The 27,229-nt window shown below is 38.4% G+C and overlaps 1 protein-coding gene across 1 annotated transcript; it reads left to right on the top strand.

Moving 5' to 3' along the window:
• Nucleotides 1-7,229: 7,229 nt before the first annotated feature.
• Nucleotides 7,230-11,273, top strand: nat16 (N-acetyltransferase 16). The gene is made up of 4 exons (XM_073474407.1): nucleotides 7,230-7,445; nucleotides 10,059-10,283; nucleotides 10,440-10,783; nucleotides 11,045-11,273. Exons 1-4 carry the CDS (start codon nucleotides 7,230-7,232, stop codon nucleotides 11,271-11,273), a joined length of 1,014 nt encoding a protein of 337 aa, XP_073330508.1.
• The last annotated feature ends 15,956 nt before the right edge of the window (nucleotides 11,274-27,229 follow it).

Here is a 27,229-nt window from a genome sequence, read left to right as displayed (position 1 = left end):
TTTGTTTATATATGCAAGGAGGCTACACTGCTGAGGGCTCAGTTGTGTGTACACTTGCCAAAGAGACATCATTTTGTTATGGTCAGCCTAGGTTTTTGTTAATTTTTTGCGTTGTGCACCTGGAATGCTTGGAGGTTGTAAATTTCAACGAGAAAATCTTGACTGGATCGCAGCATTACAGTCTTCGGCGAGCACTGTTGAGTACTTTGTGTGCCTTTTTATGTCCCCTGCTAAGCTCATTCATATATTGACACATACTGTATGACCATTCAGCCTGGTGGCTGTGATGCCAAACAATTCCATGCTGTGGAGAGGCAGGCTAGAAATCAGTAGTTGGATAGTTCGATGGTGCGCTTTTCTTGCCATTGTGTTATGTGACATTTTGGCCTCTGCTCCTGTGGTGTATCATTTGAGTGTGGCTGGCAGCACTAGAAGCCCCTGTTTAGCAGTCTCAGAAGCCTCAGTCGTGGGCATTCAATTGTATCACTTCAGTAGCCAAGACCTGTCGTTGATCTGGCTTACTAAGGTCTGTGTTGAACCTTCACTATAGTTTGCACTCGTTTGGTGTTTACACTTGTACTGACAGTTCCTTTGTGTCTCTCATAGCTAGGGCTGGGTATCATTTGAAATGTGTGTCAATACAAAGCCTGAGTGTTGGGGCCATTATCAGCATTACCTATTTAGAACTGTGTATTACACGCATACTGTGGGTGGCATCGGGGTAAAGTTCCCATCCAATAACGCAAAGATCTGTGGTTCAATTCGAGGTGGCAGCATCTGCTTGGTTTTGAGTTGCAATTGACACAATTAGCAATGTTCATGGATGTCCATGACACTGCACTCCTTCTGGTCAGTTTATCTGATATCTCTGTGTTGCTGGTGTTCCTAGAACATCATAATTTATGTAATTCCAAGGACCATGATTTCAACTGACCAATCACATTGTTTTGATGTCATACAGTAGCTTTGGGGCCGATACTGATATTAGGGAGTAAAAATCTCTTAATATCAATATATCTTCAGATATACACACATTTTTTGCAATGATATCCTCAAATGTGGTTATCAAACAAACCTCAGACAAAGATATGACACAGAAGCAGAATATTTTACTACTTAATATTTTTAGTTCAACTATTAACTGTATAGTCTAAAAGTACACTGAAACAGGAAGATTCACTAGGAATTTAAATTAAGAATTAAGCATCTTTCTCTGCACTATAATCTCTTAACATAATGTTTCATACCAATGATATCGGCTAAATGACATTTTGGTCAAGCTCTAATTGTTTTTTACACTGAATTTACTTAGTATTTCCCTTTTCTTTTAGTTTTCGCTTGCAGTTTGGTTAGGTTTAGGCAACAATTACACTTGTTAGGCTTAGGCAACAAATATACTTGGTTAGGTTAAGGCAACAACATGCTTAGTTAGGTTTAGGCAACAAATATACTTGGTTAGGTTTAGGCAACAATATGCTTGGTTAGGTTTAGGCAACAATATACTTGGTTGGGTGAAGGCAACAACATGCTTAGTTAGGTTTAGGCAACAATTATACTTGGTTAGGTTTAGGCAATATATACTTGGTTAGGTGAAGGCAACAACATGCTTAGTTAGGTTTAAGCAACAATTATACTTGGTTAGGTTTAGGCAACAATATACTTGGTTAGGTTTAGGAAACAAATATACTTGTTAGGTTTAGGCAACAATATGCTTGGTTAGGTTTAGGCAACAAATATATTTGTTAGGTTTAGGCAGCAATATGCTTGGTTAGGTTTAATCAACACATATAATTGTTAGGTTTAGGCAACAATATGCTTGGTTAGGTTTAGGCAACAAATATACTTGTTAGGTTTAGGCAGCAATATGCGTGGTTAGGTTTAGGCAACAATATACTTGTTAGGTTTAGGCAACAAATATACTTGTTAGGTTTAGGCGGCAATATGCTTAGTTAGGTTTAGGCAACAATTATACTTGGTTAGGTTTAGGCAACAATATACTTGGTTAGGTGAAGGCAACAACATGCTTAGTTAGGTTTAGGCAACAATTATACTTGGTTAGGTTTAGGCAACAATATACTTGGTTAGGTTTAGGAAACAAATATACTTGTTAGGTTTAGGCAACAATATGCTTGGTTAGGTTTAGGCAACAAATATACTTGTTAGGTTTAGGCAGCAATATGCTTGGTTAGGTTTAGGCAACAAATATGCTTGTTAAGTTTAGGCAACAAATACCCTTGGTTAGGTTGAGGCAACAATTACACTCGTTAGGTTTAGGTAACAAATATGCCTGGTTAGGTTTAGGCAACAAATACACTTCTTAGGTTTAGGCAACAAATACACTTCTTAGGTTTAGGCAAAAATTATGCTTGTTAGTTTTAGGCAACAAATATGCCTGGTTAGGTTTAGGCAACAATTAAATCTGGTTAGTTTTAGGCAACAAATATACTTGGTTAGTTTTAGGCAACAAATATGCCTGGTTAGGTTAAGGCAACAATTATAATTTGTTAGGTTTAGGCAGCAAATACCCTTGGTTAGGTTTAAGCAGGTTTAGGCAACAAATAAACTTGGTTAGGTTTAAGCAACAATATGCTTGATAAGGTTTAGGCAACAAATATGCTTGGTTAGTTTTAGGCAACAAATATGCCTGGTTAGTCTAAGCCAACAAATACGCCTGGTTAGTCTAAGGCAACAAAGACACATAGTTAGGTTTAGGAAAAGATATATGGATTAAATTAGAAACAAAATTTCACGTGAACCCCGTGATACAGATGATAATTCTCTCATGTGTGTATTTTTATTGTCTTTTACCCCAGTCGCAAAGCTACAGAATTACAAAAATGAGATTGGTCAGTTTGAGTGGTTGAGCAGTGCTGGAGCAACATTAATTCTGACTATCCAAGAACACCAATAGGGGAAACAATTTTTTAAAAATCCTGAATGATAATTGGCAGGTGAAAACAAGCAGCTGGAGAAAATTTGTTGTGGTAGTTGCTCATGGGGAGCGTCATTCCCAGGCTGATAGTCCAGTTAGCAGTGACAACAAATGCTGTGCACAGGTGATTCAGCATCCCAAACTTGGACACCATTACAGAAGTGTTGTTGAATGCATGTTACATGTTATTGTAACACAAACAGATGTTAAGAATATTGCCCTACATGAAATATGGAATCATACACTATTCAAAATATTTTATCTATGGGGACAACTTTCAGTACTGGAAAAGAAATTTAATTTCAAGCCTAGCCCTACCTACTTTAGCCTATGTGTTATTTTATGTTATAAAATAATGTTATGTTATGTTATGTTATGTACTTATCATATTTTTCATATTGTATCTTACATTGTACCACTCCTTTTTTGTCTGGCTTCTTATGTTGCATGTTTTCTTTTTTCACAAGCTTGTTTTATTTTATTTGATCACACTGTATGCATCATGTGTTAATGCATTATGTCCCAACTCAATTAAATGCAAAAATCTTCATAAGAGCAAGCATCTTGTTTTGTTGTGCTGAGGCCTATCACCTGGCACCAGTATTCTCTGACGGTTGATATTGATGACTTTGTTCAGTATTATTCAATATTCAGTATCAGTTCTGTAAGCGCTGAACACTTGCAACATTTCTACAAGTGCCAGAATTTTTTTAATCCACTTCAGTGACCTTCACTCCATCCAAGTACCCAACACATAACTGTGATTTAGCCAAGTTATGGACAAATCTTGGTGTTTTTAATGTGGAGTGGGTCCAAAAGAGTATCAGTGTATGGTAGTGTATTGGATTAGGAGGCTAAGAGTGCAGATTTACAGGACTTATGGAAAAAAGACATTGGTTTCAAGATGGGTGCCAGTTTTCCACTTCCTGTGACTGTTTGCATTGATGTGTTTTGTCTCATCTTTCTGTCTGTTTCTGCCTCCCATTTCCCTCAACTTGTCTTAACTGTTTTCTTGTTTAGTTCTTGCTTTTTTTTTTTGTCCCCCTGGCCCATTCATCCACCTACCCCTGCATATCTCAATCTATTTTGTGTCTCTGTTTGGTTCCTCTTTGGTCGGTATTTTGGAAACATAATTGTGTGGTCGTCAGTAGTTGAGTTCATGGTGGTGTTTTGTGTGTTGTGATTTTCTCTTTCTGTCCTGAGGCCTATGCTACGAAACAGGATTTGTGGTTAGCGAACGTCAGTGTTAGTGGCGGTTCACTTCTTACAGGGGTACATCTCCACTGGAACTTATGCTGCACACCAGAGCAGGTTATGTTCGACATAACAGATCAACACATATACAAGCACTGCATTGTGACCAATCAATTCTCAGTAGAATGGCATTGTCATTCATAGGAGATTTGTGGACATCAGTGAGTGGATTGTTTAGTTGTACTCCTGTGTAGAAAGGGCCCTCCTGTCTTCTTCATTTCATTTTTTTTCCAGTTGGCTACAACCAGTGTCAAAGCCATTTCAATGTTCTTTATTATAACGATATCATACAACGGACTGATTTTCTTATAAGATAAGAAAGTACCACTTTGAATTATGTTTTTATATTTATTTCTTATTTGTTCTCAAGTCCGATTAACATTGTGGGGGTTGCAGCTGAAAGAATACAGCTAAAACCTTCATCCTCTCTCCCGCCCACCTCCCTCACCGACTGCATCTCTGAAATAAAAACCTGGTTCACCCAAAACTTCCTTAAACTAAACAGCAACAAAACAGAGGTTCTCCTCATTGGCACTAAATCCACTCTATCCAAAACCGACAGCTTTTCACTCACTATTGACAGTTCCTCCGTTTCACCCTCCCCCCAGGTTAAGAGTCTGGGTGTCATCCTTGACAGTACACTATCCTTTCAATCCCATATCAATAACATTACCCGGTCTGCCTACTTCCACCTACGAAACATCAACCGCCTCCGCCCCTCCCTCACCCCCCACACTGCCGCCATCCTTGTCCACAGCCTTGTCACCTCCCGCCTGGACTACTGCAACTCTCTCCTCTTTGGCCTCCCTCACAAATCACTCCATAAACTTCAACTGGTCCAGAATTCAGCTGCCCGCATCATAACAAGAACCCCCTCTATCCACCACATCACCCCTGTCCTTCAGCAGCTCCACTGGCTCCCGGTTCATTTCCGTATCCAATACAAAGTCCTCCTGGTAACATTCAAGGCCATTCACAACCTCGCCCCCCCATATCTGTCAGACCTCCTCCATGTCCCCACTCCCTCCCGCTCCCTCAGATCCTCCTCCTCCATACACCTGTCTGTCCCCTCCGCCCGTCTCACCACCATGGGGAGCAGAGCATTCAGCCGCTCTGCCCCCCGCCTCTGGAACTCACTTCCACCCCAACTCAGAAACATTGATTCACTCCCCAACTTCAAATCACAACTCAAAACACACCTGTTTAAAACTGCCTATTCCCTCTGATGCCACTTGCCCTGTCCCATCCCTTGAATCTATTGGAATTGTTCTTATTTTGTGTGTTTTTTTATTTTTTTTCATTTATTGATATTGATGTTTATTCTAGATGTATTCTTTTATCTCCTTTGTGTACGGTGTCCTTGAGTGTCCAGAAAGGCGCCTTCCAAATAAAATTTATTATTATTATTATTATTATTAAAAATGTTGATCATGCCCCTACGCAACACATTCATTTAATGGACTACATCAGTTTAATTACAGGCAAATCTACTTGTGCCCTCATGATAAGCCAGTGATATGAGAAGGCTATATATTTACTTATTCACACAATCTGTGTTTTTTTTTTGCCAGCAGTCCTTGTCTGTATTTGGCTGCTGCAACCATGTTGCTTTTAGCCTGATTTTCAGCATGTGTTTTACTCTGTATTTGTCGACTATTTTGCTCTTTGTTTAGAGCATGGCTCTGCTGGCAGTTCATGTTTATGATTGGTCATATGCTGTGAACACTTCCCCTTTTATATGAACACACTTATGGCTAGATGTCGAAAACTTGGGTTGCCTTACTGAGATGAGACTGCTGACGGCCGGGCCACATCTTGTGTGAGCTGCGTGACACCTACAGCACTGCTGAAGCCTGCACTGCTCACGCTGGCTCTGGGGCTGCTTTAACCTGCTGACATGGGTGCTGAGGTGAAAAGCAAGATGGTTTGCCATGCACACGCGCTGCTCAAGCAGGATATGTGGCCTGGCTGTTAGTGTGATTCCTATTGTTAGGATTAGTGAAGCCAGAAAACAGAAAAAAAGCTATCCAGGGTATGTTCAATTTGCTTCACTGAACAGGCCTCAGCTGGTTATTCATTCATGTACCAATCTTATTTATTTTTCAGTTCCAAGTGAATTCAAGTTGTTTAAATAGTGACCCATTACTACCCCTAGCTGAAAAGGCTGTCAAATACAGATTCCTCTCAAACTCTCATCTGCTCCCAAGGGTTAGTGCTACTTCTGCTCTGAATTCTGAGTTCAGCCTTTAATACAGAGCTAGTAGTGTAGCCTGAATGAGAGTGTTGTTACTGCCAAAGTTGTTATGTTGGCCTTTAATACCCTTTAAGTCTAAATAGTACATTATAGCATGTCATGGCAATGTAATCACCATGCTGCTCCATATTATGCCCAAGATTGGTGGATGCAGAACTGAGTTGTGAGGGCTGTTATAAGGTAGCCATCATCTCCTTTTGGCATCACAGTCGCTCAGTGTTTCATTGTGACGCACTCTCCTTTAAAAGTAATGAACAGAGCCTGCAGCAACTACTTGATGGGAGCACAAACAGGATTATTAGCCATGGTTAAGTAACTCTGTAAGAAGTCCCCATAAGCTACAAGGCAACATGCTTTCCCTAAAATAAAAATTCTGGTTATGCTTTACCTCTGTTATTTCTCTGCTTTCACAGAGTGCCTACAGGATGTTCAATACAAGCCATTTAAACACATATGGCTTGAATGCAACATACTATACTGTGATATTGATACACTTGGAATGTATTTTGCTTTGTGCCTAGAGCCACTAATCTATTCTTTCCATTATATAACATCATTACATCACCTCTCAGAATGTTCCAACTGTCAAACTCCTTAGTAAGGACAGCTCTTGAGCTCTCCTCAATTTTGGTTGAAAATGGTAACATGTTTTTGCTCCTGTGCTTTCAATTAGGAGTAGTTGGGTGGTCATTTTTGACTGGTTGAGAATGACATCTTTCTCTGAGTCATTTAACAAATACAATCCACAATAATCTCTCCCCAACTTTGTATCTCATCAGTTGTTTCAAGATGAAGATTGATACCAGCCTGACTATGCCCCAGCTTCCAGAGGCCCTGTCCCAGGCAGGCCTTAATTTCACTGTGGCCACTGAGGAGGACTTCGATGAGATCATGGCAATGAGCCAGGACATCTATGGAGGCCTTGACTACCTGCCCACTAGATACACCAGCTGGCTGCAGGAGGCCAACCGCACAGTCATATTGGCCCGCAAACAGGGAAAAGTGGTAAGTCGATGAATAGTGTGAAAATATTTTAAAATTTGGAGATAAGAATAGGCAGAAGTATATAAAGTCTGTGGGAAATTCAGGAAATGCATCTTTCTGCCAAGTCCTCAGAAGTGTGATTACACACCCTCCAACAGTAAATTACTGAATGATGTCATACCTGTGACTAGGGATGACAATGGTTAACCATTGATTGGTGAACCATTGATTGGTTAACCGCTGAGAATACCTTAGTCCGGTTGCACATGTTAGTCAGTAGGTTAGGTTACAGACAGACACACTGTCTGCTAATGGCTTCGCTAGAGCAGTGTGAGGTAAAAAGTGAAGCAAGCTAAAAGCTCAGTGCAGGAAAATGTGCAATGTTACTTTTCGGTTTAGTAGTACTACAGCGCTATGCTGTACCACATTCAGAACAAGCACCCTGCTGCCACGTTGAGGATTAAATGTGAAAGAGTGTGAAAGAAAGAGAAAGTGTGATGCGCTGGTCTGAGGCAATATGCTGCCAATTAATGTGGTTGAGGGTAGGGGATTCATGGAACTAGTTCAGTACCTTGAGCCAGAATATGTCATGCCATCGAGAGCTACTGTGACTAAACAAAGAAACTTTGACAATAAGAGGGATGAGCTAAAAGTCAAGCTAGCCAAGGCAGACATGCTTACCTAAGACAAGTGACTGCTGAACAGCTCTCACAAACAAAAGCTTACTTTACAACTACCTGCAACTTTATCAATGCTGACTTTGTAGTCTACTGTGCTCCTTTCTCCAGCGCTGGCACAGTGACAAACGAAGTGTGGAAATAGGTCCAGCTATGCGAGACTAGACCAGACTCTACGTCCGGCACATGTCAGACCACCTCTGCGAGAAACTGACGTGGTGCACTGGTGCTCATTAAGTCAATGGAACGCCGGATTAAAAGGAAAGCTCCTCTTGGGTGCCCCAGTAGCTCAGTTGGTAGAGCATGCGACCCATGTACAGAGGCTGTATCCTCGCTGCAGCGGCCCAGGGTTCAAGTCTGACCTGCGGCCCCTTGCTGCATGCCATCCTCCCTCTCTCTCATCCCATTTCCTTTCATCTCTTAAGCTGTCCTATCAATAAAGCCGTACAAAGGCCAAAAAAAAAACTTGTATTTCCTGGCATTTTGTGTTTGTTTTTTTCTTAATTATTAACCAGTTAATGGGCATTGGGCTTTCGAATGCAAAGTTAACTGCAACTGACATCCCTACCTGTGGCTAACATTAGCAGGCCAGCTAAGAACAAACATTTAGATTAGACAACTTTTGAGTTAATGGGAATTAAACTTCTCTTCATTTAGTAGAGGCTAGGCATGTCCCCCCACCTCAAACTGTTTTGTCATGCTAACAGTTCTTGGACCAGTCTCTCTACTAGAGGCAGAGAGACCAATCTGATATTAGCCTACTATATACTCCAATAAGACAGTGAACAAGATGAACCTCTGATGTCAAAGTAAGTGAGTGTTTTACACTTTTGTATGTCTCTGCACCAGCAATAGTTGTGGCTGGAGATAATTCTAGTTCCCAGTTACACTAGTCATCACATCAGTTTAAAGTACTACTAAGTAATATGTTGTTCCTCCTTACAGATGAAGACACCATGTAGTATAAATAGAACCATATGAACAACTGAGCCCTTAGGTTAGCTGGCAGTTGTGAATGTGGATTCATTATGCTATGTCGTTCATTATAACAGCTCCATTTTGGGGGGGATTTAAGGCGATAACTCCGTGTTATAGATAAAGCAAGGAATTTATCGCACTTCAACTGCTTCACATGGAGCTGAAAGCATGCCCGGTTCTCTCAGAATACAGCTTTCTAGCATCAGGAAAAACTTAAGGAACATAGTCCAAAGTGTACCAGAGCACAAAGATTAAGACAACAAACTTTTATTCAATGACTAACGTTTCGACACCGTGTGCATCTTCATCACAGTCCTCTCAGTATGTTTATCAGACTCAGTACTGTAAGTGTTTTACACAAATTTGGTTTTGCTAAAGTTTTTGGGGAAGCTGTTGGAGGCTTGCAGTGGTAAGGTAGCCCAGGTGTCTGTCTCTCCAGCCACGCCTCCAGCTCCTCTTTGTGTATCCCAAGGTATTCCCAGGGCAGGTGGGATATGTTCTTTCCTTGATGTTTCTTGGGTTCTCCTTCCAATTGGACATACCCAGAACTTCTCCAAAGGAAGATGTCCAGGAAGCATCATATTCAGATGCCTGAAATGTCTCAGTGTCTCCTTTTGAAACAAATGAGCAATGGTTCTGGTGCTGATTCTCATCAACACTGCTTTGTTCTAGGTTGCAAACTTCCCAGTGTGCACTGGAGGAAACCAGCAGAACCACATCATCTGCTTGTTGCAGACTGTGTGGTTCTGCTGGCATGTTGCATAGTCTGTGCGCACCTGTGACTCAGACCCAAATGAACAGCAGAAAATGTTCCATGCTTCTATTAACATGTCCCTATTTCCCAAATCTCTAAAACAAGAGAAATAAGAATTTTTCATCATGCTGCTCTGCTCCAGCTACAAGAATGGTGTACAGTCCTAAAAACAACTATGTTAGTGTGATCATTTTTTTGTCCTTTTTCCTCCATGATGCTCTGCAGATTGCTCTGGAGTCAGTGTGTGTGATTGACGATGGAGAGACCATGCTGGTGGAAGGGCTCCGTGTTGCCCCTCAGGAAAGGGGCAAGGGTGTGGCAGGAGTTCTGCTGCGCTTTTGCTCTGAGCTGGTCAAATCCAAGTACCCGGAGGTCAAAGTTACCCGCTTGACCCGTGATGATAGGCTTGGACCCAAGGATTTCCAGAAGTATCGTATCATAACCAAGCAGGTAAAAAGCAGACTTAAGGTCCTCTCTTTGTATTTGTCTGTGCTTATAGCTAATTGTTGTTATTGCTTCATGCAAAATGTAGTAAATCTTACATTTAGTCAGTGTTTCACTGTTGTAGTTCTTTGTAAGTCCAAACACTGGCTTTCTTCACTTCAGGGTATTCTGCTGGTGCGCTTTAGAGCTGAGGACCTCAAGCACCGCCTGTCTGAACTTGGTCTGGGTGGAGACATCCAATCCCCTTTGTCCACCTCCTCCTCCAACTCTCTTCCGGTGCGTCTTGACCATACAGCTATACACCAGCTGTATTTGACCACTGACCTGATGCAAGGGGTTCTTCCTAATGCCACCGTCATTCAAGACTGGCAGCCATTCAAGCCTTTGCCCAGCAACATGGCCATCCTTCTGAAGAAGGACATCGACTGGATGGTGGATGACCTGTCCAACCCTACTGTGGCCAGCCTCTGTACCTTCCCTTTTAGGGTGCCCATTGGAGACGACTGGTAACTGTCCTTTCTTTATTTAATGCCAATGCCAAGTACAATTACTGTCCATAAGGAAGTGTAGAACACTGTATTGGTGTACATTGCAGTCTACCTTAGCATTATTTGATTATACTATGGGGGGACACCAGAGTTGTCACTTAACGAGATAGTACACATAGTGGCTTTAAAATTCTGAAAATATTTTTGAGTGCAAGTTATTCATTTTTAGAATAAGACAACCTTTTCACTCAGTCAACTGGTACACTTCTTTTAAACCAGGTATTACCTGAACATTGACATGTTCGGTAAAGACCTGGACCTGGCTCGGCAGCAGTTCTTATGCCACCTGCAGCGCCACACCGCCACCCTGAAGGGGCACGTGATGTGCCAGATGTTCCTGGATCCACCACTCTGGAAGCCCATGGCTGAATTCTGCCACACCACTTTGAGCGTGGAGCTGGTGAAGGAGTACACCGAGCAGTGCGTGGTGGAGTCAGATGTCATCTAGTTAAAGAAGGTGGAGGGAAAAGTGTAGAAGATAAAGGAGCCGGAATGAAGACAAGGGTTCAGACAAGAAGGAATGAACACAACTCAATAACCCCATAACAAAAAAACACAACCCTCTGTATTGAGGAGAAAGAAACCAAGCAAACAAAATGTAGTTTCTACAAAGCAAAACAATTTTTAGGAATGCAGTAAGTTAGATTCAACAATAAACAAATACATACAGGGAATGGACATCAAATCATCAACACATCATGTAATCAGCTAGAATAGTTCTGTCACAAATAGTACGATTCTAATGTTCAATTGGTGTCAGAGATGTGTTGATACAACATTACAGTAATTTTAAGTACAATTTGTAAGGCCATAGTTTTGAGGTCTAATAATAATAATATATATATTTAAGAGAGGAGACTAAATAACATGAAAACCTTTTAGTAGAGGTCTTCAAATGTCAAAAACCTTGGACCATAACGGACCTGTGCAAAACATAACCAAACGCAGAGCCCACAAATTAGCTTCCAAAAAAAGAGAAACAATTTAGAAAGGAGTTCAAAGGACAGTCAGCACTGTTAAGATAGTTCAATTGGTCATTGGTGCAATTTGATGATCAGAATTTTTTTAAGTTGAAATCTGTGTGAAATCCACAGTGAGTGAATCATGTGTCCTGCAATTCCATTGATCGAAATTGATTTTGGTATAAAACTACCACACTACAAACTATAGCCTCAAAAGTGACCATTGGGTTCAATCAACACCTTATTAGCTTAGCTCAAATTTAAGTTTTAACTGAATGATTACAAGTGTTTTTGATTATGTCCACCCTCTGTATGTCATATGACATGGATGGGTGTAATACGAGTGATGAACTTGAGGAAGCTTTCTCACACCGGTAGCAGTGATGTAACCTAAAACCTAAACAGTCAACATACAAACGTTATTCTTTGAAGAAAAGATTTAAGTAGCCCTAGAGCTCAAACCTTTCATCTCTGTTCTTTCTGTAAATATGAACCTTCTAAATATGTACACAAGCTGAGTTGGGTTACTAAATCTGCACAACTCTGAAGGCACTTTATTAAAACTACACAGACAGGTTATGTCTACGTTAGAATGAAAAGGAATAGTTCAGGATCAAATAGGGGTACTGTACAGATCCCACCACTGTAATGTTGATGGTTGCATCTATTAACTAGTATTACCTTCAACAACAAATCTCTGCTGAAACAACAAACAAAGCCTGTTAGTGAAATGAACATGTTCAGCCATAAAATGGTTGAGAATTTATCCTTCGTCACGGTCAGACTTATGTCTTTTGCTTTTGTCCTTTATTGTTTGATTCTTTGACTGTATATGTTACTAATTTAATATTTTCACTTAAATGCTGCAATACAAATTTACTAGTAATTATTCATTTCTGAAGTTGTAAGTGAAATCTAGGCTTAGGCTACCTTTGTAGATCGCTAGCATAATGCCAAACAAAATGCTAATGCTTGAACATGTTTATAAGACTACTGTGCAGTTTACTTCTGGCTTCAGATAATGTAGGGAGAAGGAGTAGAATGAAAATAACTGTGATAGAATTCAAAGAAATATACTGTAAATAAGTTTTAACCATCACTAATATAAGCTGACAAAAACCTTTTAAAAAGTAGTGTTCTCTGTCAGTATATAGGTTGAGTCATGTTTGAGCAAACTAACCTCTAGCCTATTGTCTAGACATGAACAGAATACTGTGGCTTAGACCATGGCCAAGGACAGTACGGATTTCAGCAAGACTGTCCCTTGTCCATTAACATCAGGACAAAATAACATAGCTCCAGTCAGCAGTTTATTTAGTAAGGTGTTGGCCCAACATAAACTTCCAGAACAGCTTCAGTGGTCCTTTTCGTAGACTTTCCAAGTGTTTGGAGCTCTAATAGAGGAATGAACAGCATTCTTCCAAAACACATTCTCTCATTTGGGAAGGATTTTTTAAGCTACCATGGCAACAGTAATTTACACTATGTTACCTGTTAACTCAGCTGTGAAAGTAAGTCTACAACTGAGGATGATTTAAACTCTGGCTAATTATATTCGCCATGCTCCCCTACCTTTCATAGTGCCAACAGTAGATTCAAGTTTTTACTTATCCAGTGAAATATCACAACATCTATGACATGGATAGGCCCACGACATAGCCCACACTTTAATACACACTTTCATGGTTCCCAGGACTAATGGTAACAACTTTGATGATCCTAAGGTCAACATTTCATTTTCTCTAACACTTCGTTTTATGACCACATAGCTGACATGCAAACTAATGACATTGGCATCAGCCTCAGCTTAGCTTTTTGTTTAATACTAATTAGCAAATCTTAGCATGCTAACATGCTAAAACAGATGACAAACAGGATGAACATACCTGGAACTCATCATCATGTTAATTGTTAGCATGCTGACATTAGCATAGACGTGTTACTTCGGTGAGTAGCCATGGTATAAGCATAATAACTGATGATGTGCTGCCATGTAGAAAATAATGAACTTGGTGGAGGAAATAACACTCTACTTTATGTTCTTTGGCCACCACCTACCTGTTGTCATTATTTTCTTAAAGGTCCAATATGCAAGAATTTTAGTTAAAGAACATTTAAAAAATTAATTTAAATCGTCAACATAATGTGACGAAATAACAGTTTTTGTTATGTCAAAGACATCTATGCTGGACAACTATCTGAGCTAATTAGCTAACAGCAGCTGCAGTTACTTTGGTGATATGCAGCCCCCTGTTTGTCTGGAATATTAATTTGACAGGTGGCCTGTTCTTACATATTACACTTTTAAATGACGATACCTGCATTATCACCTACATGATGATTTTGATTTGATTTAATTTGATCTCTGTAAGAGGCATCATAGCAGGCCCAAAATGTTTTAAAGGTATTCTCTAGTGATTAATTGCCCCCTTTACATTAAAATTACAACATAGGAGCCTCCATAGTACAACACACACACTCTTTACACTCCCTAAATCTCCCTTTAAATGCCCTTATAGAGGGAGTCACAGGACCATTTTTCTGAGCCAAGACAGGAATATCTTTTTAGAAAAACATCTCAGTTTGTACAGAAGTATTTTACCTCTCTGTTGCCTTGATCAGCTCTTATCATGGCTTTGACCACCTTCTTCTTCTGGTATGCAATTTTCTAGGTGTGAGGATGACTGGGCCTATTTTCTGAAGAAAGATAAATGATGAGTCAAATCTTAAAATGTTTTATAAAATGGAAATAAATGTTGACACAGACAGATGCTTTTTAAAACTATTAATGTTTTAGGACGGACCTATTAGCGTGGCCATAATCCTCAACATATTGCAGGGAGCATAACAAAATAGGAGGACAACTATCTTTTTACCCTATGTTTGTAACCAAAGAAAGTCACCACTGATCTAAACCGATGCCCTACTATTTGCTGCCAGGACTGAAGTGAAGATACAGAAGGTTGGAAGGCCATGGGATTAATTATTTTTTACAATTTATTTCCACGTGATCACAGAATATTTTTGTGATCTATTTAGAAAAATTGTTATCGTGACACAGAATCACTACTTTGTGGTCTTGGCACAAAATAACCCAAACTGTTTTCTCATGATTCTGACTCTGACATGATAATCATATATCATCAACCAACATAAGGCCGGACTATTAGTAGCATCATTCATAATTGCTCCACTCAATGTGGGGTTTAACAAAAAATAAGCAACTGAGGCCCTGCTGACTCCTTGTCCCTCCCACTTAATGTACATTTTTATAGTATTCCTGACTGAGCACAAATTTCTTGGGCTTCACCATATCATCAAAAATAATGAAGGTCTGAAACTAGATTTTAGTGGCCACCTTTCAAAACAGTAAAATAATAAAAGAATTAACAGTTTGTTATTAATATCCCTATAATATTTGAAAAGTTTCAAAGTGGGCCCATGGTAGTGAATAAGTGGACTAGATTCATTTAACATTTGCAACTTTAATATTCCTTATTCACTCAGCAAATATATAAGCACAACACTTGTTTTTGAAAAGAATCTAAATAAAGGACTTTGTGTACACAAAGGGCTTATTTATCTCAAACTTTGAGGACAAATTTGTTAAAATCCTTGTTAGTGAGATCTTCTTTTTCCTAGATGATTCATTCACCTGACAGTGGCATATCAAGAATTCAGAAGACTTTGAACTCAGAACTCTTCTGATTCTGAAACAAAGTCAGAGCTCAAATACATTTTTTACAGTGGCTCTGATCCTCTTCCGTACACCTGTGCAATAATCATGCTGTTTAATCAGCATCTTGATGCCATACCTGTTGGGTCAGTGGATGGATTATTAAAAATGGAGAAATGCTCACTACCACAGATGTTAAGAAATTTGTTCCCAGCATTTGAAAGTAATAAGCCTTTTGTGTGTACTGACAAAGATTGACACAGCACCAATCTGCCTGTTGATCCTGGGTTTCATCTTACCCTCAGCCCAAGACCCCAAGATACTTGGTTTCTTGTTTGCAACTAATCCCTCCCAACTCAGAGTTTGCAATCCACCATTTCTATGCCTCTGTGCTGGCGACAGTCGCGGCCGGAGGCATTATCTTTGCAAATGTTTGTCCTTCCCATTCTTGGGAATGAGCTTCAAAAACGCATTTCTTCAAATTTGGCACAGACATCCATCTGGACTCAAGGATGAGCTGATTAGAATTTAGTGGTTAAAGCACATTTTTGGCCATTGCTCAACAATTCATTTGGAAATGTCTAACAGGATAAAATTATGAAATATGACATTTCCAAAAGGTCAGAGGTCAAAATTCACTGTGACATCATTATATTCTGCAAAAAATTTTCTGGCTGGTATTCAACACAACAGCTGAGGAACAGTAACGTGACTGGTGCATGGAGGCATCCAACTGCAAGGTGGTAATTCTATTATGGCATGAGTGCCATGAATTTAGCAGATTTTTGTCTTATAAGAATTCAGTTGGGTAGATTTTGTGCTCACGATAAAAGAAAGCTTGTTAATATTGAAACATGAATTCATTTTTTATGATTTTAAAAATAAACAACTAAATAAAACAACAATCATCTTAACCCATGCGCTGCACACCCTTCTGTATTAAGATGAAGATGTTAAAAGCCAGTGAAGAAATGTACATATGCAGCCTCTCGCCACCCCAAACACACACACACGCACAAGCACACACACACACATACACACACACACACACACACACAATCAAATATACCCTCTGTTAAGTTTAGCATAACCCCAAATTTAACCTAAACATAGCAAGTACGGTTATCCTTCAACAGATTACATTAAATATACTCATTAACTTATTTTTTTGTTGTCTTGTCATAATAATATGTAATACATGTAAATACTGTACGTTGTGATGAAAGCCACTGGAGCTTGTGTGATGCCAGAGTGAAGACATAATGTTAACACTTGAATCGCCAAAAAGCTCATGATGGCCTCCTTCTTAGGAAACAAAAAGTGGCCAGTCATGAATTTATCTCACTCTTTTTTTCTTTTTAAATAAAACTTTCTATTTTCTACATTCACACAATGTGCCCTGCTGCCACTTCACTTTGAGTCCTGATATTATCAGCTTCACAGTGGTAAAGGAAGTTAGTGATATACTGTTTGTTCACCAATTTGGTAAAAGGTTCAGGTTTTAAGATTTCTGCCCCCCTTTTTGGAATTTATTTGGAATTTATTAGGAATGGCCACACTTACAGGCGGGCAAAATCATAGCTTCTTCTCATAATCATCCCACTGCCTCTCTGATCTCTTTTCCAGAGTTTTGTGTCTTTTGCTTGCCCTGTAGTCTAGATGTGGTGAATCACACAAATAGAGATAAGATATCACACCACAGATAATCCCACCATCAAAAAAGGGGGTTCCAGATACTTGGAGAGGTACTTTGTACAAAGCATACTGAGGCTATAAGGTTCACTTTTGACCTGCAATCCTTGTCCTGGTCAATTTCAATCAATTCAGGCTGCCATTTTAAGTTGGCTGCTTCTCCTACAAGCTTGATTGGACCTTGATGTGAAAAACAAAATATATTTGGGACGTCTCATGCCTTATTGACTTAATTTTAATTTATTCCAGTATTGATCTAATTTTGTCCAGTGGTAGTATGATGGCCCATGTGTGCAGATAAGCAACAATTCCTCTGGTGTCATCAGTCTAAATGTTTGGTCTAACTCTACAAATTAGTTTGTTTCACTAGACTTTATTGGAGCAAGGAAAGTCCAACAAGACAAGTTTTGTCAAAAAAGAATCCCACAATGTTGACCCAGTCATCATCACATGTGAATGAAAGCATCTTTTGGTTGCTCTTTGTGGCTCATCAAGAGCATTTTCACAAGCCAAACAATTTGGCATTGACATGCAAATGAATCATACAGAACCTCCAAGTTTTATTTCTTCATTTCTTTGAGTTGTCAAAGATCCAAATTGTTCATTACATATACCTCAGTGTACATTGGATGACATGAAAATATCATGTCACAATTATCCTGGCCAAGTCAAGTCACTTGTGAGGATTTTCATGATTATCTTGATTCACGATTATCCCGATGATATAAATTTAGCAAGATCAGCTTATCCTGAGTGCTTTACCATGATAAAATCTTTCATGAACATTTTAGCATCTGCACTAACACCTACAAACGTCTGAGGTTTATAACTACATAAATTAAAAAAAGTTTCTGAGTTCTGCAGATTGAAATGAATCCAACAAGTGTGGTTTGATGGATTTCAGAGATGACCATATTCAATTTGACAAAAAACACTTCATCATACTGGATAAAAAATGGTAGATCCTTCAATCCATGGTTTATCAGTTTCCTACAGTATTGTTGTGACGGAATTATTTGTACCGATACACTTCTCCTCAGCACCCAGATGATTGAGTTCAAATGGTATTTTGGAGTTTGTACTTGGACTACATGCAGTGTGACTGTCAAACACATAACCCAACAGAGTCCTTGGGAGAAACTTTTTCAATGCCACTCTGACATATTGCTTAGTTACTAATATATGTTGATTTGGGGAAAAACGCCTATAATAATTTTTTTTTTTTTTTTTTTTGGGGGGGGGGGTTGCATGACAGCTAAACACATAGCTCAAGAAAGGTTTTGAATTAATACTCATATCCCTAACCCCCAATTTAATTTTTAAAGCAGTACTTTGTAAAGTTTTTATACATTGTAATTAATAGCTTTATTGATGTAAATAAATCATTTATTCATGCTTCATAATACAGAATCAAGGACAACATTTTGATTGCAAGATTGTGAAAAACCCATTAGGTGTGCAGTATTTCATCATCCAGCATAGTACATTTTGTATTTTGTATAGCTCCAGCGCACTCACCACATACCCCCCAGCACTTTTTAGAAAGTGAGGAAAGGAACCCTTGTCTCAAAGTCAGTGGAGTTTTTCTAATATGTTTTGCCTGAAATAAGGTCTGTGGTTAACACAAGATAGATAGACAAGACATTTTTACAATATTTTTTTTTTACGACATGAAATATGTTGTCAGACTTAACACAGAGACTCAGCTCCTCAGGGACTTTAGTGACAAGCTATTCTAACTCTAACTTTGCAACTTGTAGATTGATCAGTTTATAGTTAAGTGCGTATAGTATAGATTACTAGCAATCTTAGTGGTGATGACGTTAAAGTCATGTGACTGACATGAAGTTTGTTAACGGCCTAACTTTAGCTTCTAACTATTGGCAATTTCATTTCCGCCTCCAAAAACATAAAACTGGTGTTTATCTGTGAAGATTATCTTGCTGAACAAACTGTGTAAGTATTATAAACTTAAACTGTTTTCCCCAGAGCTTATTTTCTGCAATAAATCAAAATCCAATTCAAAAATCCCATAGGTTTTCTGTTGAGGGAACCAGGGTGATGCTAACTTCTGGGTTATTGAGTAAAAATATCTACTCAGTTAAGGTTAGGAAGCCTCGTCCAGATAATTTGGATTTTAAAGAAACAAATATTGACAGACACTTTGTTGACCCTACCCATTCCACAGCCTCAACTCACTAGATTTTGAAACATGTATAAAAAAAACAATAACAAAAATATCATACTTCCCATGGTCATTAGCTGTCATTGCCAGGTAAATGCTGTTTTTAGGCCCATGGTGACAACTTATGCTGTCGTTTTTAATAACAGGACAGTCTCTCGCTGACTAATCAAAACCACAAAAGCACCTGGAGGAGGACATACGCCAGCCTAAGGGATATTTCACAACCTGATAATCCAAAAGTCCTTTGTACAAATAGTTTATTACTGCTTTATGAAGCATTAATAAATGATACATTAACCATTAACAAAGCCATTAGTAACGACCTCAAAAAATTGGCACCACTGTCTAATAAAGTACAGTTTGTAATGGGTTTATGATACCATACAGCTAGCGTGGGCATGCTTCACCAACATGTCAAGTCAGGGATTCTAACACAGAGGATGCATTTGATGAAGAGCAAAATAAGAATGAAAGGTTAGAAAGTTAAAAAAAAAAATTAAAAATTGGTTATAGAGCCCAGTAGCATCCCCAAATCCTACTCATCAGGCAAAGTCTTCAACCATGAAGTCTCTCAGAATTTTTCCCAGGTTTCCAGAGTTTCCTACAGAGTTTGATACATAATTATACAATATATCCAGTAGATACTAGAATTTGTGCATACGGGTCATTCCGTGTTCTCACCTAGGCTCTCCCAATTCATGTCTTGGAGTCTCTTGAAAAAATTCATGAGAAATCTTCTGTTCATGGGACCTTGCAAAATGCTACAGCTGTACTTTATTAATTATACTTTTTTTGAGTTTGCAAAATGTCATTGTTTTTGTGATTCTTTAAGCCTCAACCACTGTTTATTTTTCACTTGATTGGGTTTTTTTATTCTGGGCATCCAGGAAACCCTAAGGATAATTTGTAACATGTTCTCATTTAATTGGGTATTGCAGAATGTTAATGGTAATCAAATTCATATCTCCACTAGTTTTCACTTTCTTGAAACCCAATGTTGATTCTGTTAATATTAATATAGGTGTATTACATTTAGAAGTTATTTGGTCCTGCATAAAAATGAGTTCCACAGATCCTGCTACATATAGCTCCAGAGCTTAAAAATGCACTTTTATTGTTATTATTGTTTTATCATATTGTACCATGTTGACTTCGAGATGTTCTATCCATGTGATACCTAATGAGCCTGTTTCTCAAGTAACAGTTTGTAATGGCTTGGTTTGTTGCATGCTCGATGATGTAATCTTGTTCCCCATATCTGGACAAATTATTAATCTTAGTTCTGTAGCTCAATATACATTATTTCACAATTTAAAACTTTTCTGAACTGATTTCTGACATAAAGTGAAAATTAGTGGAGAAATGATTTTTTTTAAATGAAAGATTCTTAGTTTGGATAAAAAATGATTTATTGTTAATTTGATTAGTGTAAACATTCTGCAACAACTATTTAAATGAACACATGAACACAAATTATCCTCCAAATTTCAGCCCAATGCAGTGAAAAGTAAGCCACTGGTGAGGCTTAGAGTTTAGGGGGGGGAGAAAATCCATGACGTGAACTGGGAAAAGTTCTGGATTCTGAAAGCTGGTATGACCATGACCCATAATATTTCTTCACTGCTTGTGGATGCATTGGGTGCTTAAAGAAGTGCCAAATTTCACGACTGCTAAACTTCTTTGTTTTGTCAAAGAGCTCACAAAATATTATGAAAAGGCAGCAAATTTCTAGTTTTAAATCATAACATGAGCTTCAGTTGAAAATGTATGAGTATGAGTTAAATGTCTTATTTCCTTAAACAGTAGCCCCATAGCACACAAACAAAAGTCAAAGGTTATCAGTGGTTGAGTGTGACAGTGAATTGAGTTATTGAACTTTTTTTGGTTACTTATAGCACTTTGTTAGAAAAATGTGATTGTATACTTTGTATACAAGCGAATAAAAAGCGAACACATTGTGCTGCAAACCCTGTTCGTATTATAGGGTGAAGTGTTACATTAATGTATGTTTTATGAATTACTGTACAAGCCATTAAGTTAGTGGGTAAAGCAGCATGCACTTTAGTTGTCTTTGGCAATAATAGATAAGCTCCCATCTCCTGTAAAGTAGCATCGACTGCAGTAGAAAACAAATGCTCTGTCACACATCTTGATGTCCAGAAACAATCATACAGTGTCATGTGAGAAAAGCCTTTCTCTGTCAGTTTGACAATGTTTCTTCAAAGCTGAACCATTTTCCATGACGTGTAGAGTTTGTACATCAGTATACAGTGGAACTGAAAATAAGACTATATTTTACTCTCACAAAGGACTAACAACTATACTTTTAAAACAATAAGAGGTTGAAATGGCTGTGTTCTGAAGGAGTAATGCGGGTTTGGGTTAGTTAAGCCAAGAGATAAAATGAACTAAGAACATTTAGTTACTAGTTTTTAAGTACTCGTGTGCGTAATTCCATTTTGTGAGACCTTATACTTTTACATTTCATAGAAATATTGTCCTTTTTACTTCATAACATTAACCTGACAGCTGTAGTAACTAGTTACTTTAAAGACTAACGTTGTTACATGCAAAATATAAATAAGATCCACTGCTAGAGTTTAAACTAGCCAGTGTGATGATAGAAATGTGTAGGCTTCAAAGATAATTTTATTTTAATATGCAATCAGTGATGCAAATCTTTATCTCTGTATATTAAATCTTTCTCTGTGCTTGATTTGTAGTGATTGCTTTATCATGGCCTGATTGGAAATGCCTTGGACCTCCAGAAGGGGGAACATGAACAAACCTTCCTCATTTGTTGTATTTTAAGTAAAGACAAGTGATGAGTCTGTGTTTTCTTTGACCGTATTTTCCTCTTTTTATAGAAATGTTTCAACATTTTTGGAAATACACCTATATGCTCTCTATCAGCGAGTTAGCTGAGAATTGATTCAGGTTCATGTATATGCCTTAAAGTAATAATTCAAACTTTTAGAGAAATTGTATTTGCTTCTTTCTTTCTGAGAGTGACATGTTGAGCCAGGGTAACTGCTTCCAGTCTCTATGCTAAGCTAGGCTAACCTCGTCCTGACTCCAGCTGCATAGACCTACTTAACACAGAAATATGAGACTTCATGCTCAAACTGAACATCTCACTCATGGAAAGAAGGTAAAAAACTCTATTTTCCAAAATGTTGAACTTCTCTTTTAAATAAAGGGGTATGGAGTTGGGAAATGTTTAGCCTAGAAACAGGTAGCCTGGCTCTGACCAAAAGTTAAAAACGTGTTTCTCAAAATGTTGAAGTATTCCTTGAAGGGATTAACACCAGCAGTATGTGGAAAATGAGATATTTACAGTATATCACATTATTCCTAATGCAAGAGTAATGTAACAATGTGAAAACATTCATGAGTACTTGTATTTCTGATATTTTACTACATTTGACTTTAAATACTTCTTTACTTTTACGTACAAAAACCTCTGAATGCAGTATTATTCCATTGTGGTACTCATAGCTTTACTTTAATAAAGGATCAAAGTCCTTTTCCCACTACTGTTTATGTCATTCTGTGGCTACCTAGCTTTCATAGCTTTAGCAAAGTTTTCATTATTATAGTTTGATATTAAAGTATTTTTGTAGCACAACAGTTGGATTGTTGTACAATGAAATTAGTAATTATATGAAGTATTCTCAATAGGGTATCAATAAATTTAAAGTCACAGAGAAAACTGTCTGAAATCCTATCCTACACTGTACAAATCATGAATTTCTCTTGCACACATTAGTTTTAGATATTTTCACATATCTGAAATATTTTTTTGAGATATTGTATTGGCAGATTCAAGCACTCATGATTATTGACTTGAGATTGTGCTGACAAATATTTAAATGTCAAATTTGTAAGATAGTTGATTGTTGAGTCTCATTTGCAGCTTGTCAAATACTGACGCGTTGGATTGCTAGGTTGGGCTGGCCAACCAGCGTCAGGTTTTGACGAGTCCAACGAGTCTTACAAATTTGACCTGTAGAAAATCGAAATATTTATTTGTGAGTTACTGTCTTGTCCAAGCAGCTGATCACACTGAGGTGCATTGTTAGTTATGCTTCGCCAGCTAAAACCACTGTTTTCCTGTAGTACAGTGTGCCTAGCGTGCGCTCCTCTCCTGCCCTACACACTGCAATTCCCATTTGTTTTTAGAAGTTGAAAAACTTTCAACAGAGACATTAAAAATCAAAATAACTGTGGAAGCAAGAAGTACTGTACCATCATTGGGAAATGAAGGCTGACACATTGTGGTACACTAATGCTGTTTAGAAAAGGTAAATGCTGCTATTTGCTCTTTTGGCTGACTCATTTTGGTTTAACCGGACTGAGATATCACAGCATTGATGGTTTACAGGTATGTGCGGGCACTATAAATAGCCACAGCCATGAGTAATGGTCGTTTAATATTACAGGAATTGTGAAATGACATTTCACTATACATTTTCCCTTTATTATCATTATTATGATCACAATTATTATTAATATTATATAGCAATAACAAAAAACGTTTTAATTCACTACTATAAATGTTCACAGGACTGCAGATAAAAACTGGTGCTGTAACTCTCACTTTTTTCCAAAAGCACAAATAAGAAACAATATCATAAATTTCAAGAGAGAAGATATATTTTCAGTATAGATTCATAAGGTTTTTTAAATTATTTATAACCGTAAATTATTTTTAAAGAAATGATTTAACATGAATACTTTATTAAGTTGTGGTCATGATTTAAAAGGGATAGAGTCAAGTATTAATGGGAAAGGGTCATGATATCACCAGAGAATGTCATTTATAGAAAAAATCAATAAAATGTTTCTTATAAGTTAAAGTCTTTTTTAATGAATAATTTGTTGATTGGCTGATTACAGTTCAAATGTGTTGGCTGTGGTAACCACAGGGCAGAGATCATAGCCAGGTGTAAACTCCTGGTGGCAGTGCTAATTAGACGCCTGGTGGCATTAAAGCTGCTGTGCACATTGTCATCGTTTTAGCTAACTTCCTGTCCGTTTTGCAGTTAGCAATCCCCTCCCTCCTCTTTACGTCACCACAATTGCACAACTCCTTTCTTCTTTTTTTTGGTGGGGTGCTGGGCTTTTTTTTTTGTCCGTTGCATCGGGAGCATTGAAATTGTTAGCTGTTTAGAAATTGTCAGTGAACAGGAAGATCTCGCTCTCTGTGCGTTCACAACCAGACAGGACTGCCTCGTTATGGGGTTCTCTTGGTGCATTCCATTCTAAGTCAGACGACGGAATTTCCGACTTCCCAGTTTCAGATGACTTGGAAAGTCGAACACACCTCACCAACCCCAAATTCAAGGAGGCTGCTTTGTGAAGAATATACTGTTTATTAGCACTTCTGTCTTAATTGTGTCTCATTAAGTCAGTAAAACAGTTTTGTCCAGCTTCTATCTGTGGACCTGTTGCTTTGGTTAGGTTACTGACCAAACACTCTGATTACTGTTGGAATATAGAGCCATTTAAATTTAAGTGAAGACAAATTTTGACTGCTACCATCTATTTAAGTCAAAAGGTTACATTTAAGTCAAAAGGTTATATTTAAGTCAAAAGGTTCACCATCTTAATAGATAGTAGCAGTCGAAAACACTGACTGCCATTTGTAATGCCATTTAGAAACGCCAGCTGTAAAACGATATTAAATATCCAGCGATATAGAAAGGAGACAAATAATGACCTCATTGGCTTTCCATACAAGAAGTATTAACCCAGAGCCTTCAGAAGTGCATGATAATTTAGCATTTCATCTTCATAATAAATAGATGGCGACACAAATTATTAATTGATATAGAAATACAAAAAGAAACCTGATTTTCTGATCGGAGAGCTAATCAGCAAGTACATATTTCATTCAGTTGACACATGAATGGATGGTAAATGGACTTATATAAATATATAGCGCTTTTCTTGTTGGATGGAGCAACCACTTAAATCACTCTCAGGTAGGTGTCCACGTGACCCACGTTTTCACATTTCCAATTGTCTATGTAGGAAGCCGAGCAATGCATTGTGGGAGCGACGCGCTGTGTTTTGACAGATGGGGCGCTGGTTGCCCACTCTTCATTTGCATATAGTTTCATTCTGGCTACCTCATGCAAATTAGGGGCGTCCGACGCGACTCGCTACCTCTGGAGACATTGTCGAGCTAAAATGAAGACAGATTCTGCATGGCTTATTTCTCGCGTAAAATGTCTTCAGAAACACATCAACTGAGTTGTTTTTGTAAGATAAGAGAAAGGTGAGGGTGCAATTTATCGGGTGCAGCCATTGAGTGTTTGCACGTTGCCGGAGGGTGTGGCCTGTTTTGGTCAGGCGTGCACAGCTGGAAGTAGGGGTGGGCGATACCACAAATCTTGGTTTCGATCCGATACCAAGTAATACAAGCCAATATCACCAATATCGATACTATTTATTATTAAAAAACAGGACAGTTTTTAAGGCAAATGACAAAAATGTGGGCTCTTGGAGAATCACGTAAATGAAGTACCAGAATATATAGCCTATGATTGACGGTGTTGGGGTAACGCATTATAAAAGCAACACTTTACTGTAATGTATTTCTTTCAGCAGAAACTGAGTAATCTAATGCGTTACTAATAATATTTCAGTAATATATTACTACACTTATGTCACGTAACATGTGACAGCAATACATTTCTTTTAGCAGTAGCAGAGTAATATAATGCGTTACTAATAATATTTCAGTAATATATTACTACAGTTGCGTCACTTAACGTGTCACAATCCACGTTACCTACTGAAGTGAAGCGTTTGTTGTTTTTTTAAGATCCACAAAACATGACCATATCAATATAGGCTCTGTGTGTTTAATGTAGCCCAGCCTATAAGTTCTTTGTTCAGTCTGTGTGACTGAAATATTTAAGCTGTATTTCGTAGCCTAATGATGAAGCCTAGTCCTCCGAGCACACTTTAATTTACATTCTTGAATCACATATGCCCATGCATTCCTTGTTCTGTGGACTAAAATAAAAAGGCATAGTAAAAGATGTTTGTCTTGTCATGTCATTATAGGCTACATTATAGAAGGTATAGGTCTATTGTGTTTAATATGACTGAGCCTACAATTAAAAATGTTTATTCCTATCTCATAATATATCAGACTGTGATCCTTTGTCTGCCTGCTCATCCCTGTGTCCAAGGCTATTAGTTCATTTAAAAAGGATCTAGGCTATTTAATTGTTGTATAGAGGTTATTTGGGCATTTTGTTGAAAGTAACTAAAAAGTAGCGTAATAAGTAATTTATTAATCTACGCAGACAGTCATATCGTGATGTACTAGTAATATGTAATATATTGCATTTTGAAAGTAACTTGCCCAACACTGATGATAGACTGAATGTAGACTAAATATTAAAACCCCATACCTTACTGTCACAAGGAAGTAAACCCGGAAGCCAGAAATCGTTTCGTTATATGCTATCATTGGTTTGAATGGGCGCCATCTTTGCATCTGGTATCTAGTTCATCTGTATAAATCTATGCTCGCGTGGCCTCGCGTGAAATGATGCCCCTGTGGACATTCACAACACAATTCAGCACTCACACCCAAACATTCATAATGCCAGAGGCTTCCATATGAAGCGCCACATGCTCATTCATACCCACTCACACACCGATGGAAGAGCCACCGTGATCAAATGGGGGTTCAGTATCTTGCCCGCGGACACCTCGATATGTAGACTGCAGGAACCGCTAAAGGAAAACCTCCGACCGCTCTACCTCCGGTGAAGAGGGTGCTCTTATTCTGGAGAGTACGAACAGGAAGTGTTGTGGTTGCTGTTAGCGGAAGTTAGGCTGCCGGACTGGACTCTGGAGCACCTCTG

Source organism: Pagrus major, chromosome 10, assembly GCF_040436345.1.
Source record: "Pagrus major chromosome 10, Pma_NU_1.0".
NCBI lineage: Eukaryota > Metazoa > Chordata > Actinopteri > Spariformes > Sparidae > Pagrus > Pagrus major.
This window is presented reverse-complemented; position numbering and strand designations above follow the sequence as displayed.